At 35.6% G+C, this 15,148-nt stretch overlaps 2 protein-coding genes across 3 annotated transcripts; both read right to left on the reverse strand.

The window, feature by feature from the left end:
• Nucleotides 1-32: 32 nt before the first annotated feature.
• LOC122314870 (50S ribosomal protein L21, chloroplastic-like) lies at nucleotides 33-2,847 on the reverse strand. Its single transcript, XM_043130501.1, has 5 exons — nucleotides 2,435-2,847; nucleotides 2,081-2,161; nucleotides 1,294-1,395; nucleotides 1,087-1,161; nucleotides 33-288 (listed from the first exon to the last, which is right to left on the reverse strand). The coding sequence occupies exons 1-5, from the start codon at nucleotides 2,747-2,749 to the stop codon at nucleotides 217-219; spliced, it is 645 nt and encodes a 214-aa protein (XP_042986435.1). The 5' UTR covers nucleotides 2,750-2,847; the 3' UTR covers nucleotides 33-216.
• A 501-nt stretch (nucleotides 2,848-3,348) lies between these two features.
• LOC122314867 (calcium-dependent protein kinase 11-like) lies at nucleotides 3,349-8,383 on the reverse strand. Of its 2 annotated transcripts, XM_043130496.1 has the most exons (7): nucleotides 7,593-8,378; nucleotides 6,309-6,452; nucleotides 6,035-6,187; nucleotides 5,795-5,910; nucleotides 5,023-5,190; nucleotides 4,585-4,809; nucleotides 3,349-3,751 (listed from the first exon to the last, which is right to left on the reverse strand). In XM_043130496.1, the coding sequence occupies exons 1-7, from the start codon at nucleotides 8,146-8,148 to the stop codon at nucleotides 3,617-3,619; spliced, it is 1,497 nt and encodes a 498-aa protein (XP_042986430.1). In that variant the 5' UTR covers nucleotides 8,149-8,378; the 3' UTR covers nucleotides 3,349-3,616. The 2 variants fall into 2 exon arrangements, with proteins under 2 accessions (XP_042986430.1, XP_042986431.1); XM_043130497.1 differs by lacking the exon at nucleotides 3,349-3,751 and having other exon boundaries at nucleotides 4,694-4,879; nucleotides 4,986-5,190; nucleotides 7,593-8,383.
• Between the last annotated feature and the right edge of the window lie 6,765 nt (nucleotides 8,384-15,148).

The raw sequence follows: 15,148 nt of genomic DNA on the forward strand, positions 1-15,148 counted from the left end.
AATCATGGATGATGTTGTAAATGATAGAAAACTGATGCAACAAACATTATTTTCACAACGCAATTCAATTGAATAATTCATTCGAGTACAAAGTAATTTTCAATATTCATTACTGGAGTTGGCACCCTTACAGAGGATATTACATGCCAAACAAGAGAACAAAACATTCAGATGTCAATGATCTTCGGTTATTCCCCTCAACTTCGCCTAGAAACCCTATGAGTCTAGAGTAACAGCTGGATAGTCCTGATAACCTGTGATGCCTGTTATCCTTATCCTTGTATTTGGCTGCATAATTAGGTAACGACAAAATCATCATAAATAGGATAATTAGGGAACAGATAAACGAATTATAATTTGTATTATTGTTATTTTCTGGAAGTAAATAGCTAAAATATATAGACAAGTCATGAGACAGACCATTGCCCTTCATCTGTGGATATTGTAGACAGGATGGAAACATGGAAGTACCAAAATGGATAGGTGAAATTTTTTGCACCACCCAACAAGGAGCAAAATTTTCTAGCAAGCAACAGCACACAAGATGACCACAGAGATCTCTAAATGATGGTAATTTTTACTACCAAGGAACAGAAATTGCAGGTTCAATTATGTCATAAACCCCCAAGAAATAGAAGTAAAAAAGAAGATTAAAATGCCGTCGAGCTTTAGGTGTTGTAAACGTGTAAGCAACAGTTCTGAGTGAAGCATTAAGGCTAAGCATTTCAGTTTACCAAGCGAGAGGATTTTGAAAATCACCCTCATTGCCTAGCTGAAGCAGCAGGTCTGAACAGAAATGTAACTGCTCCAACAAGACGGCTTTCAGCTTAGAAAGAAACGGCAAAGGTTGAGTTTTTTTTTATAAAGAGCTAGAGAGAAATAAAAGGGTAGTATGTTGGGAGAGAGTAAAGCTTCTAAACCCAGATGTGAAAAGGGTATATCAAGTAACTTTCTTTTGCTCCTTGTTTTAGTGCCAGAATTGCTCCATGCACTACGCCCTTTATAGTGGTAAGTTAACCATCAATGATAACTTATAAAAAAAAAAAAAGTTAACCATCAATGATATGAGTGAACTATGTAACATACTTGTCGATGGCCAATATTTCTCCGATAGTTTTTCTTCTTCTTATACTTGAAGACAACTACTTTGGGATTTAAACCCTGCATTGAAAATGTAGAGGTCAAAGATAGAGGAAGTCAAGAAATAATAAGAATGCCAACTAGGAAACAAAATATTCCATTTTATTATTGGGGGATAATAATAAAAGATTTATCAAAATGGTAGTGAACCACCTGCTCTTCAACTACTGCATGTACAGCAGCATTAGTCACCACTGGTTTTCCAATGTAAGTAGTTGTTCTGGTTCCGATGAGCAACACCTTGTTCAGGATGATCTGCCCCAGAATCAATTTTCAAAAAACTTAGTTGAGGTAGGAAGCAAGAACTATAGGAATACCATAGCAACCAGCCAACCACTCGGCCAGAGAGAGCATCTTCTTGGTTTACAGATAAACTTTATGCATATAAAAATGCGTACACATGTAGAAAACATCTGTGCAAGTTTCAGCAGCAAGACTTGCTCATAACCTAGAAACCTGACCACAATCATGGGTTATTAATATGTTGCATGTAGGCACCTCAGTGCTTCAAGTGCTGTTAACTTAAGTGTCTCATTTGTAATTCTTACGAAGACAGGATAATAAGTTATGCAAGAATTCACATTTTCTATCTAAGGTACGGGATTTAGTAAAATGTTAAAAACACTGTTAATTGGGGATGTAAATCGTATGATATTTTTATGTTAGAGCGTCTTCATCATCGAGATGGTGTTGGCAAGGTAATAAATCGATTGATGAGACAGTAACTGATATTTTACATTTTTCTGGATATGAAAGGGATTTTCGATGTTGAAAGGGAAACCCAGCCAACAAAATTACCAAATGCTTTTAAATGAAACAAGTAAATTGAGAGATAAAGGACAATCTGCACAAAGGGAGACCGTTGAGATACGGCCTTCATATGAGAAAATCTTAAGGAACAAAAAAATAATAATACTCAAGAACGAGTTGGAGTAAGTACCTTGTCGTTGACATTAGCGCCTTTAAGCCTCTGAGTATAGATGAACCGCCCAGGAAAAACAATATATTGGCGTGATCCTATCTAAACAAGGCGGAATACAACAACCACGATCAAAGAATAGACATAATATTGGTATATGTGTGATAGGAACAACCTTAAAGCATACATGCTATCAAATTTATCATGAGGACAGCATAATATAAATCTGACATAAATAAGAAACGGTAAACAGCGTCTGGGTAAACACAAAATTACTCCAAAACCACAATTAGCAATCAAGAACATAAAATGAGTCCCCTAAAAAACGCTCGAAGAACGCATATAGGTTTGTGGTTTGGTTTTCCAATTACTCACCATGACCACGGCGAACACTTCCTCACGCTTGGGGACTTGTTCCGGTGAGATTTGGATGATTTGCTCGGCTTCAACCTCCGTTGGACCGGGTTCGGACTCGAGCACGGCTGCATCCGAATCTGAGGACTTGGAGAGAAGAGGAAATGCGCGTGAAGAAGAAGAGGAGAGAGAGAGTTTGTGGGAAGAGAAGGACAGGGAGTTGAGATAGGTATTGTTAGATAAAGAGAATGTCGGCGATGGGTGTTGCTTTGTACAGATTCTGGAGTGAGTTGCGAGAGATGAGCATAAGGAGAGTGTCACAGAGGCAGAGGCCATAGTTGGAATGCTATTTGCTCGCTCACAACCCTGCCTCGCTTGTTCTCACTCCTCACACCATGCCCACCCGGAATTAGGCCGATGCCCTATCCTATCCGTTTCCTTACCCAATGACCAATATGCCCTTCGAATTATACTTTTCTGATCTATATTCTTTTCTGAACTATCAAATATGCATATTACTGTTTGGGCCAAAACAAAATGTCCATCTTTTTTATTTACTGTATTAACCTCTTACATCATCTATCCCTCAGCCAGATAAATTAAACATGATTATTTAAAAACTCTCATAAGGGAGTATTATGTAGCCCAGTCCGATTGGTAAAATTGTTATTACAAATTTACTAAAGATCAGATCTTCCCACTTCTCGGAGGAAAAGAAACTCCATAAACGCAAGCAAAATCATTTAAGCAAAAAATCGATAAATCTAAACCATAGTAAGATCTCAAGATCCACTGGAAGTTTTTCTTAAAAATGCTGTATTAAAACACATATATGTAGTTAATTTGCATATGTTTTCGATTAGTCATATTAAGTGGGAATCAATCCTCTTGGATAACGTAATTTCTAGTGCAAGCATGCTGTGAGATTGAGAAGATTCAAAAGAACCAAATCTCTGCACTTTATAACAGAACAGTAATTGAAAAAACAAGCATCCTTCAGCACAAATAAAAGCTGAGAGTCGTTAAGATCTTCAAAAAAATTAAAAAAATAATAATAATAACTATTGCCTCCATCCTCTAATCGGTTAGGCATAATTCAGCACAAACAAAAGCAAAGATGCAAGTGTCATTAAGATATAAAAATGTAACTATTGCCTTCATCTTCTAAGCTGTTACTATACAGGATTGCTTTTGGTTAGTATCTCAGCTTTTCTCTTTTACTCCAAAGGCATCAGCTATATTAAAGGTCAAATTGCTTCTCATTGTTCTGCTCCTCCCAACTCCTTCATCTCCCTTCCTCATCATTGCTGCAAACTCCCCGTAATCGATCCGCCCATCCTGGAAAGTGGCAGAGGTTAGGATGAAAGTTTCTATGAAAAACGAGTATTGTCTAGTCTGATTCATTCGTTATAAATTGGGATTTATTAATAACAACATTTAAAAAAACTTCATCTGATAAACATAACAGTAACTGAGGGCCAAGGCTTGTGTTCACAACTTGCATGATTCTTACTTTCGTCAAGTGACCACTAGCTACATTATCGCTGCTCGCTATCAATAAGTCTTACTAGTACTAGAATCAAATATATATAAATAAAGTTGAAATTGGAAGCTAAAGGATGATCTGAACGCACAACTGTTTAAATGTTGCCGCAACAACAAAACTAGATAATGTAAATGATTCTCTCAACAATATGGTAACATGAGGAGTCTATTTGTTTAATGACTTCGTGTCTGTCTAGCCATAGTATATACATAACTTGCCCAAAATAGATCAACAAAGTATCCAACTTGCATCTTTGCTTGTTTAAGAAAACATCTCTAAGAATATGAAGCCATCGCTAGAAACCACCATCATCAAAGAACCAGTATATCAGATGGCGGTTTTAGATCTACTAGTAGGGGCACAAAAATTAATCCTACAAGAATGAGCAACAACATATATTTTTGAATGATGCCAATATAACTTCTACAGGCAAAAGAAACTTTGGAATCAAAGAATAAAAGTGCGGTTAAGAAAATTTACCTTTCGAGGAGGCATGAAATAATAAATAATTACCGATTATGATCTGATTCAGGATACATAATGTGATACCCACAAAACGTATCTAAAAATATGAATGGGAAAACAGAAAAAAATAACGTGAAAGTATGTAACCAAAGAAACTTACATTGTCTTGATCAATTTCTTTGATCATATCATCTAGATGGACATCACCTAGACCAAAGTCCTTGCAAGCTTGTTGAAGCTCATCAATGGTGATGTATCCACTACCGTCTTTGTCAAAATAGCTGAAGGCTGCAACCAGATTCTCCTCTCTCTCCATCTTATTCACGTGCAATGTAGCAGCAAGAAATTCACCGTAGTCTATTGATCCACTGTTGTCTATATCAGCCTGCCAAACCAATTCATCTATGTTGTAACGCATAATAAATTGAATAAAATGGAAAAACAGTGAAACTGATTTTTTTTTATAAGTAAACGGTAGTATTAATGATAAAGGACAGAGTCCAAGTACACAAGAAGGTATACAGGTGGAGCATCTATCTAGTTCGATACAGTGAAACTGATTTATTTTCTCGTAACAGTTTATGAGCAATTTACTTACTGCATCCATCAGAGACTTGATCTCAGATTCCATTAGATCAGAGCCCACTCTTTTTAAACCCTCTTTAAGCTCCTCAAATGTTATAGTTCCACTACTGTCCGTGTCAATCATTTTGAACAATTCTTTCAGACCACCAATTTCTTCCTCTGAAAGTCTTTCTGCAATGACCTGAAATTGAAATTTTCCAATGCAAAAAATGAACAAACAGGTTGCATAACTAGTTAAGTGGCCACTAAGAAACCGAATAAATATTTATAGAAAACGGGAGGTTCCAACCATCATACTCAGTGGACACACGACATTTTCATATCTTTGGCACACTTAAGTTATACTTACTCCTGGAACAAGTTTATATTTAATAATTCTATATTTCCTTCCATTCAAGGCAATCCAAATTATAGCGTGGGTGAAAATTATGGCTGAACAAGATTGTTGGATAGGTAAATGGGGACGTGGCCTCCAATAGGGCAAGTGGCATTAAAAAATTCGTGTAGCTGAATCAATTAGTTGGGACTAAGGCTTAATTGAGTTGAGTAGAGTTCAAGATGATTCAAAGTTAGGAAATCTCATATTTGTGCATCGTGCTATTTTTTCTGTCAGGCTTTATCTCAAAAAGAGATATCCTTTACCTGTCTAAATATGTGTACTTATCCCAACACTACAAATCCTAAAGCAAGAAGCTTCAATTTTTCTGCTCATTATGATAACTTAAATACAGACATCCATTAAAAAATGAAAACAGAGCAACTATTGTGGGGGAAAAGAAATATACTCGCAAAGCCATCTTTTTAAGTTTATTCATTGCTGAGAACTGCTTCAGCCGTGACAAAACTGCAGAATCTAGAGGTTTGTCTGGTGCAACTCTGTCATCCACAATCCATGGGTGGCCTGGTACACAAACAACTCGGTTGTTATCGTTACACAGATAGGAGAGCTATAACAAAGCAAGGACATCAAATACCCCTACTTCTACCACCAGAACACCAGGCATAACGGGTACAAAGCAACTCACATAGGACTTCATGGGCAGAAATTCTTTTTGTTGGATCCCTCTCAAGCATCTTTCGGATCAAATCTTTTGCACTTTCTGAAATACTAGGCCATGGTGCAGATTCAAAATCTAATTTTCCTTTTAAAATCTGTCTAAAGATTCCTGTTTCAGTTTCTGCAAGTAATTGGCAAAAGTAGGTACAGCTCAGGTAGAAATAATGCAAAAAGAGTATAACTGTCAACAATCCAGCCACAACTCTAAAGTATAGAAGATCTTAGCTAGTCAAGATGACTACCAGCCCAAAAAGGTGGAACTCCACTGAGTAAAATGTAAAGGATAACACCGGCACTCCATACATCTACTTCAGGTCCATAATGCTTTTTCAACACCTCAGGTGCCACATAATAGGGACTTCCTACCACATCATGAAAAGCTTCTCCTGGAAGAAAAGAGTGCCATTAGAAAATGTGACAGCAGTTAACATAGACAAAAGATGATTTACAGACAATGAAGAACTCATGGAACCTGACAATGTTACATAGAAGTACATAAAATTGAGGACTTAGCACATTAAGAAAACCCATTGCTTTCGCATCAGATGATTAGAATGTTATTAGCCAGACTGTTTGTGTCCGCAACATGTATGCATGTCAATTCGCTCCAATCCACTCTACCAAACAACATATTAAGCACCCCCCTTCAAATATCCAAAAGGAAGGAGACCAACAGCTTCCAGAGCAAACTGCCAATCATAATAATACCCACAGTTTCCATTCTTCCTTTCATTTGGAAGTGAACTTCCTAAATCAATCTGAGCAAAATAATTTTCATGCTGTGCTTCCAATATTTCATTTTTGTGCCTTTTTAAGTTATAGCCACATCTTTTACATACAAAAAGAAAAAGTTCTAGTTATATTTTTATCTAATTCTTATATCCTACTTTGTACACATCATTCATAATGGCTTTCCATATTCTTGTATGATTTTTAATTTTTCTATCCACTTTCAATTTCTCTCATGAGTGGTAACGAAAGAAATGGAGCATAAAGAGCAAGCCCCAAGCACATGGAAAGTCCACACCATACAAAACCAACACAAAAGAGTTGAGAGAGAGAACGTCGGTTAAAGTGCAAAAAGATTTAGTTCGCTACAATCATGCCCTTGGAAGAATAATCAACCTGGTTTCAAAGGGATAAAAGACAATTTCCAAAAATAGGACCCAATTTCGGTTCAAGAAGCGGCAACGTTAAAACAATCAGTAGAAGGAAATAACAAATAAAATAATAACCAACACCCTGCGAAGCTTGAAATCCACCAAGGACGCTAGACAAGCCGCAAATCTAACCAATAAAATCGACTTGTCCGCTTGAAAACCGATCCAACCAAGACCGATGTGTTTAAAAGCCAAAAAATTCATAAACAATGAAGGCAAAACCCAAACTTCTGAAAGTACCATCGACCACCGGGCGGCCAACGTACTGTATTATTAGAACTGCAATCACGAGTTTGGCATGCATAGAAATAAAACCCGCCATTTCCAATGAGAACAGAGAAAACGGAAGGAAACCCAGAAACCAACCTGGCTTGTAGAAGACAGACAAGCCGAAATCGGTGGCCTTGAGCTTGGCATCGTCGGCAGGACTCTCAAACAAGAAATTCTCCGGCTTGAGATCCCTATGCATGACGCCGAGAGAGTGGCAGGCCTCCACCACACCAACGATGGTCTTTATGAGCTTCACTGCCTCTCTCTCACTGTAATGCCCCTTCTGCACAATCCTATCGAACAGCTCGCCCCCAGCGCACAGCTCCATAACCAAGTGCACGAACACCAAGTCCTCATAAGTCCCTTCGATCCGTACCACATGCGGGTGCTCGGAGAGATGGTGCATGATCTGAATCTCCCTCCAAACATCGTCGTAATCTTCCTTGCATAGGAGTTTCCTCTTTGGGATTGACTTGCAGGCGTATTGGGCTTCCGTAGACTTGTGGGTGCAGAGGTAGGTGGTCCCAAATTGGCCTTGGCCAAGCTTCTTCCCAATAAGGTAATGATCTCTCAATCTTGGGGTCTGGTACGGCAACACCGTGGTCGCTGGTCTTGTTGTCGTCGATTGTGATGATGTGTCTTGCTTCTTCATTGCTCCCTGAGCCTATTCTTCTTTTCTTTCCTTTCCTATTTCCACGCCGATTTGGATCCCTCTCTTTTTCCCTTCGTGAAACTGGTTCCTAGGGTCTCTCTCTCTCGTCTCTCTCGCAATTCTGAATCAGATAAAAGAGAGAAAAAAAAATTAAAGGAGGCTCTCCTTGAAACTTTTTTTCTCTAATGGCGGTGGTCGCTATCCCAATCACAGAACTACTTTTCTTATCTCTGTGACTCTGTCGTTTATTTTAAAGAATTAATTTTTATTTTATTTTTTAAAGTCAAAAACTTTGATGATGGAAGTGAGACGTGAATACGGGGTTGCCTTCATTGGATGGAATAAACATCAAGCAGCTGGGGGAGGACATATCCAGGAAGATGAAGTGGGGACCACGTTAATTTCTTTTTCTTTTTTTCATGAAATTCCTGAATATTTTTGCGAAAACTACTCCATAAAATACAAGTTTTTTAACCCCTTTTAAGTTTTAACGATTGGCGTTTTCAAGCCTTAAAAATAAAGGGTCCAATTAAAAGGTGTACAAAATTTAAAGAGTTTTGTTATATATAAGTATAGTTACGTATTAATCTGTATATTAATATTGATTTATTTATATTTAAAATAATAATTAATATTATTTTAAATATAATCTATTTTTTGACCAATCACATCAAATTAATATATATATTAATACACAATTATACTTACAATTATATTTTTCGAAATTTAAACTGTTTCTAAAACAAACCGTTGATGCAAAAGGACAAAGCCTTCTCTGTTCCAACGTTCTAATTGAAAACTTAGGTAATTTAGGCTAAGTTTAAAATTATCAATTCAATTCCTACTAATTTTAACCTAAATCTAATATTTAAATATTTAATTTTTAAATTATTAAATTCATATCAAATAAAAAAATAGCTCAACAGTCACTGTTAAGAGTTCTGGTTGGTACAATTTCAAGTATTTTTTTCATATATATTTTCTTAATACTTTTAAATATTTTTTTAAAAAAATCATATTATCATTAAAAAATACTTCTTTAATCATGAAATAAATTTTTTTTTAAAAAATCTAGCATTTTTTCAACTCAAAACTTATGTGACCTAAAAAATGTTTTAACTTAACATTTTTTTAAAAGCGAGACTAACAATCTTTTTTAACTTTTTATAAATACATCTAAATTTATCTTAATATCAAAATATATCTAAACTTATCTTAAGTGAATTCTATAAAACTCATTCCATCATCTCATTTTATTAATATTTATAAAAACTTAACTTATCTCAACATCTAAATAAGACTTAAACGTTACAACTCAAGGCAAAGATTAGATCGAAAAGTCCATCCAAAGAAGCCAAAATCGATGTAAAATACCAAAATCCAAGTAATTCGATTCCAGAAGCGCCACAAACCTTGGTCCATAGAGAGGACGTGTTGAAATGGACTGTGACATAGTCAAACACATTTTTGGAAGAAGTGTCATTTACTCATCCAGGTCATCACTGCATTCTGAATAAAAAGGATAAAATGACTTTCCTATTCGAGCATGATCATAATGGCAATTACATAGTGTTAATATTGATGGTGAAAGCTGGATAATAACTGACATTTTTGTTCTCTACAAATTAGCATATAACTAGAGGAAAGTGAGGAGGCTATATATATATATATATATATATACAAGGCTAAGTTCGACAACGTTCTCCGGCGATAAGGTAAGGTTGGTTATACTGCATATTGCATGGTATACAACGAAAACACAGCCTATGGGGCACATGTGATAAATAAATAAAAACTCAAAAATCAGGAAGACAGGAAAAAGAAAAAAAAAATGTTGCAAGAGTATATAAACGAGCTACTTATTATAAGACCCGTTGTAACTGTAAAATAAATAAATAAATAGAATCTCTAATTTTTTATATTTCAAATAGCATTATTTCTCGTACTAAAAAATAACGAAGGGACAGGGTGGGGACGGTAGGTATAAAAAGTGCTAATAGTTGTGATTTGAAGTTTAGACGTTATAATCTAAAGTTAAGAGATTCAACATTATTTTTGGGAATTTTTATTTTTGGAGATTTTGAATTTCTCAAAAATCTAAGTCTATACAATTTCAGTGAATTTCATCCATCGTCATATTCTTTATTTAAAAATTTTATATGCAATCATTATGGATTCATTTGTGCACTCCAATGATATGATTAGTTGTATATTAAAAAAAATTAATCCAGCTAATCATATCAATGGAGAGTGCGCAGAAAATACGTAAAAGTGACTATCTATAATATTACTCTTTCTTATTTCACATATTTACAGTACAAATCCATTACACTATTATTCTATCAAGGTTCATAATAACACATCTAATTAAAATATCTATATATAGAAAAAAATTCTACATATTATTTAAATTTGTCTTAAAAATAATAAAAGATTATTTAAAAGTGATCAAAGTTATCCACTGTATATATGTTGTTAAAGTTATTTCATCCAGATCCAAAATCCAGTCAGCATTTTTTGGTTGTTAGAAAAGGATTTGTTCATAGACCAAAAAAAAGAGAAATACTTTTTGGGGGAATTGGACCCGCGAGCCTTTACAAAGACATGCAAGTGGAGGAGATTCCCATTCTTATTTTCAGAACGTGGCAGATCATTACCTATCGCGTGGGAACAGACAGACATCCACGTTGGTATCTTCTTTTTAGAACCCACTTTCTATCTTCGATATCATGATTTAGAAATTATTAATTGTAGATAGTACGATGCGCTCCATAAGTTAAAAGCTCTTCAAACAATATTTATTTTTATAAAATTTTGTATATGAATTTGATATATTGGTACTAATGTACCAATACTTATATTTATTGGACGGATATAAGTAGGTATTAATTTGAGGGTAATGTTATTATGCCCCTCATTTGTTCACTCGGTGTGCTCTTAATATAATTTTTTTTTTTACTTTTTTATTTTAGACATTTTTTAAATATTTTTTAAAAAATATCAATACACTAATAATTATTTTTACATTACACGATGCATGAAAGTTTTGTTCCACCTTTGTTTTCCTTTGTTAAGAAAATATACTTCACTTTTGAGGACAGCAACTTTTTACTGATTCAGGATACCTGTTCAGCACGACATTTACCGTCTCGAAGACGGAACAGAAAGCAAAAAAGATGAACCAGAAACAACACGAAAACACCACAACAAAAGAGTTTGTTTTGTTTTTATTTTTGTTTTTGTTTTTTTTAGGTTCATTACAGACAGTACCTACGCGGGCAGATCTACTTCATCTTTTTTATTTTATATTTTAATGGGCAAGAATGTACTTCGTCTATTCAGCACTCCGTCAGCCACGAGAGGATAGAATAATGGCAGTGTGCACACGTGAAATTATATATATATATTTATTTATTTTGTGAATCAATTTCCTGCGGTCCGTTTGGTCTACGAAGTCATTTCCAGTGGTCTGTTTGGTCGGAAGTATTTGCACATAAAATATTTTATTATATAAAAATCCCTTATGTCAATTAATATAAATATTATATATATGTTTTTTTAAAGAATTGACGTGATCTTATAAGAACAAAACAATAAAATAAGAAAAAAATATACTACCCTCCAATTATTATACATCTTATATTTACATGTCAGAATATCCATAATATTGATACATTACTTCTTAATATTTGAAAAAATTACAATATGTATTACCCGTTAATATCTACTTGTCAAAATCATCTACAATTGTCTATTTTTTTTTTTTATATTTATCTATCTTAATTGTACGAGAGCTATTTATTATTATTATTTTTTATTAATTAGAGGGTGTACATATCAATTTTGCATAATATAAGAAATTTTATAATTGTAAGGTTTATTTTTCTTTATTTGATTTAAAGCTTTTGTAAGGATAAAATTGTTTTATTTTTCTTATTCAGAGGACATATAATCCTTACTCCAACCCCAAAAAAACATTCCACCTCTAGCCCATCATGAAACCAGAACCTTCAGACATAAACCAACTTATCTCAAAAACAGTGGCGTTAACTTGGGATGATATTCTACTGGAACCTGATGAAGAAGAAGCTGAAAAAATCTCCAACCATGTTCTGACTGGGAAGTTAATCTCAGCAAAACCCCTCAACAAGTTCACTTTCCAAACAATCATAAAGGCTGTATGGAGCTTTGTCTCAGGTCTTATCATTGAAGATCTAGGATCTAACACCTTCATTTTCACCTTCCTAACTACAAGATAAAAACAGAGTTTACTCTCAAAGACCAAGGAATTTCAAGGGTTACCATATGATTCTTAAAGAATGGCCACCAGGTCTAAGCATTAGTGAAGTGGACCTTTAGTTCTCAGCATTTTTGGTGCAAATTTATGGTCTTCCTCTAAATAAGATGACATGGAAAAATGCAGAAAAAATTGGTAAAAGTTTTGGGAAATCTCCTGGAGATAGATCTTGTCACATCCTCCACTATCTATGTTAGACGTTTTTTGAGGATCAGGGTTGAAATTAATACTTCAGAACCCCTTGAAGATGGGTTTATTTTACCAAGACCACTTAGCAACCCAGCAAAGATCTCCTTTAAATATGAAAGGCTCTTAGAATTTTGTTACCAATGTGGGTGTCTAGGTCACATCCTTCAAGCATGCCCTATTATCCCAGAACAAGGCTTAGAGCTTCCTTACGGGCAAAGCTTAAGAGCAGAAGGGCAAGAGATGCAACTGAAGAAAACATGGGTGTGCCAGTCAAACTAGATCCCCAAAACTTTGAAGCTCCTGCCGCACTTCCCCTCATCAGGATACGAGAACCAGCACAACAGAGCAAATTCAGTGTAATTAGTGGTGCAACAGCAAAACATCTCTCATCCCATTGCTCTAGACCCATCTCTGATAAAGGAAAAGGAAAGCTATATGCAGATCTCTTAGAAGATTAGGACTAGCAACACATTCTTTACGGCAATCATAGTAGTATCTTCAATGATTCCAAAATTCCCGTTCATCTTCAAGAAGAGAACACGCCATGCACAAACCTAGACAATCCATGCAAAACACAAGGCCCACGTGTCGAGCTCTCAAGCTACCAAAAAAATCCTTCAGAAATAATAAATGAGAGCCAAATTGCAGAGTCTACATTTAGTAATTTGCTGACTCCTAGCCAACAGCACATCTTGCCAAAAAGTCAAATTGATCAACCCTTATCTATAAAACATTCATCCACCTTTAAACATGTGGCCCTATTTGAAAGCAACCTTCTTGGAAAAATGGAAGAAGTACCGCAGCCATATGCCTTCATTCAAACTCTTCATAGTAACCCTGCCGTCAAAATCCAAGATCAAACAAAAAAATAAGAAACCAACATCCCAACAAAATCTGAACCCTCCTTCTTTAACGCACTAATAGCCCAATTTCACAACCTTTCAGGGACTGGAAAACACCAAGGACAGTCCAAGAAATGAGCCCTAAACTTTCCCTTCTTGTCAGTCCACTTGGTGGGGCCTGTTTGTCACTCAGCCCATCTTTACCCAATAACAATAATACCCAGTTAGCCAGCAAACACGAGCAAGAACCACCATTTCGCAGCCCTCTGAATTTATTTCAACCCGATCCCAAACCACCTTGATAAATAAATACGATCTCCTTCCTCACAATACCCCACCAAAAACATCCATGTTTGAAGCCAACTCATCAAGGAAGAGGAAATAATTCTCATTTGGAAGCAGAGCACCTCTCAACCCCTCAAAAAAATGTGTATTTACTTCAGGAATCAAAATAGATCAAATCAAAGAAGTAGAAGCTCTAAAAATCAAAACCCCTTGGATGAACCAACAAGAATAAAAAATGTCAGAACCACAGGACACTTGCAGAGAAGTACAGTACCAAAAAACTTATGGGAAGATCCTCTGTTCAGCGAAGAGATTTGTGAAAAGCAACATATTCAACCCCTACAAGAAATCAGTTGAGGAAGATGTGGGTAATAAGCCTCGTAACTTAAAAATGCCTCTTTTCCTCTCAGTACAATGACCGACGTGGTAGGGTCAAAACTACCACCGTCTCCATCATGAAACTTTTATCATGGAATTGTCGTGGCTTTGGCCGTCCTCATGCAATTAGGCAACTTAAGGCCAGCATCAGGACTCATAATCCAGATGCCATTTTCCTTTCAGAAATCCTTGTAAACCATGTTAATACTGAAGCTATTGTAAATAGACTAGGTTTCTCCCTTTTTGTTCATATTCCCCCATCTGGAAAATGGGGAGGTCTCTTGTTTTTGTGGCGTACTGGTTGTGATGTTGGTCTTGTACATATCTCTAGTAATATAATTTCTATTTTAGTGTATTTTGACCCTTGCCAGTATCCTTGGTTGCTCAATATGGTTTATTGGCCTACTCCTTTGGTAAAAAAGCAACACTTTTAGGACACTCTCAATTCAATCACTGAAACTTATCCTGGCCCCATGTTAGCTATAGGTGATTTTAATTCAATTCTTAACCAATCTGAAAAAATTGGGGGTAAACCTGTTGCCACTTCCTCTACTCCTTCTGGTCTTCACCTCTTCATAGAAAATTTTGGGTTGATTGATTAGGGGTTTTCAGGTCCTAAATTCACCTGGTCAAACAATAGGCATGGTCATCAGAATGTTAGAGAAAGATTAGATAGAGGGATCATGAACATCCAATGGAACAATCTTTTTCCAAATGCATCCATCAATAACCTTATAAGATCAACCTCAGACCACTCTCCAATCATGTTAGATACTACATCTTACCCTTCCACTCCTAGATCATTTAAATTTGAAGAATTTTGGACACAAGATCCATCAAGCATGGATATTATTAAAATGGCCTGGCACACTCATTACATTGGCACCCATGCTTTCATCCTTTCAAAAAAAAAAAATTAAAAGCCACAAAAATTGCCTTAAAACAATGGAATAAAAAATGCTTTGGTCACATACAGACTGACATTAAAAGGCTGAACCATTCAATCTCA

The sequence above is a fragment of the Carya illinoinensis genome, chromosome 7 (genome assembly GCF_018687715.1).
Source record: "Carya illinoinensis cultivar Pawnee chromosome 7, C.illinoinensisPawnee_v1, whole genome shotgun sequence".
NCBI classification, from domain to species: domain Eukaryota; kingdom Viridiplantae; phylum Streptophyta; class Magnoliopsida; order Fagales; family Juglandaceae; genus Carya; species Carya illinoinensis.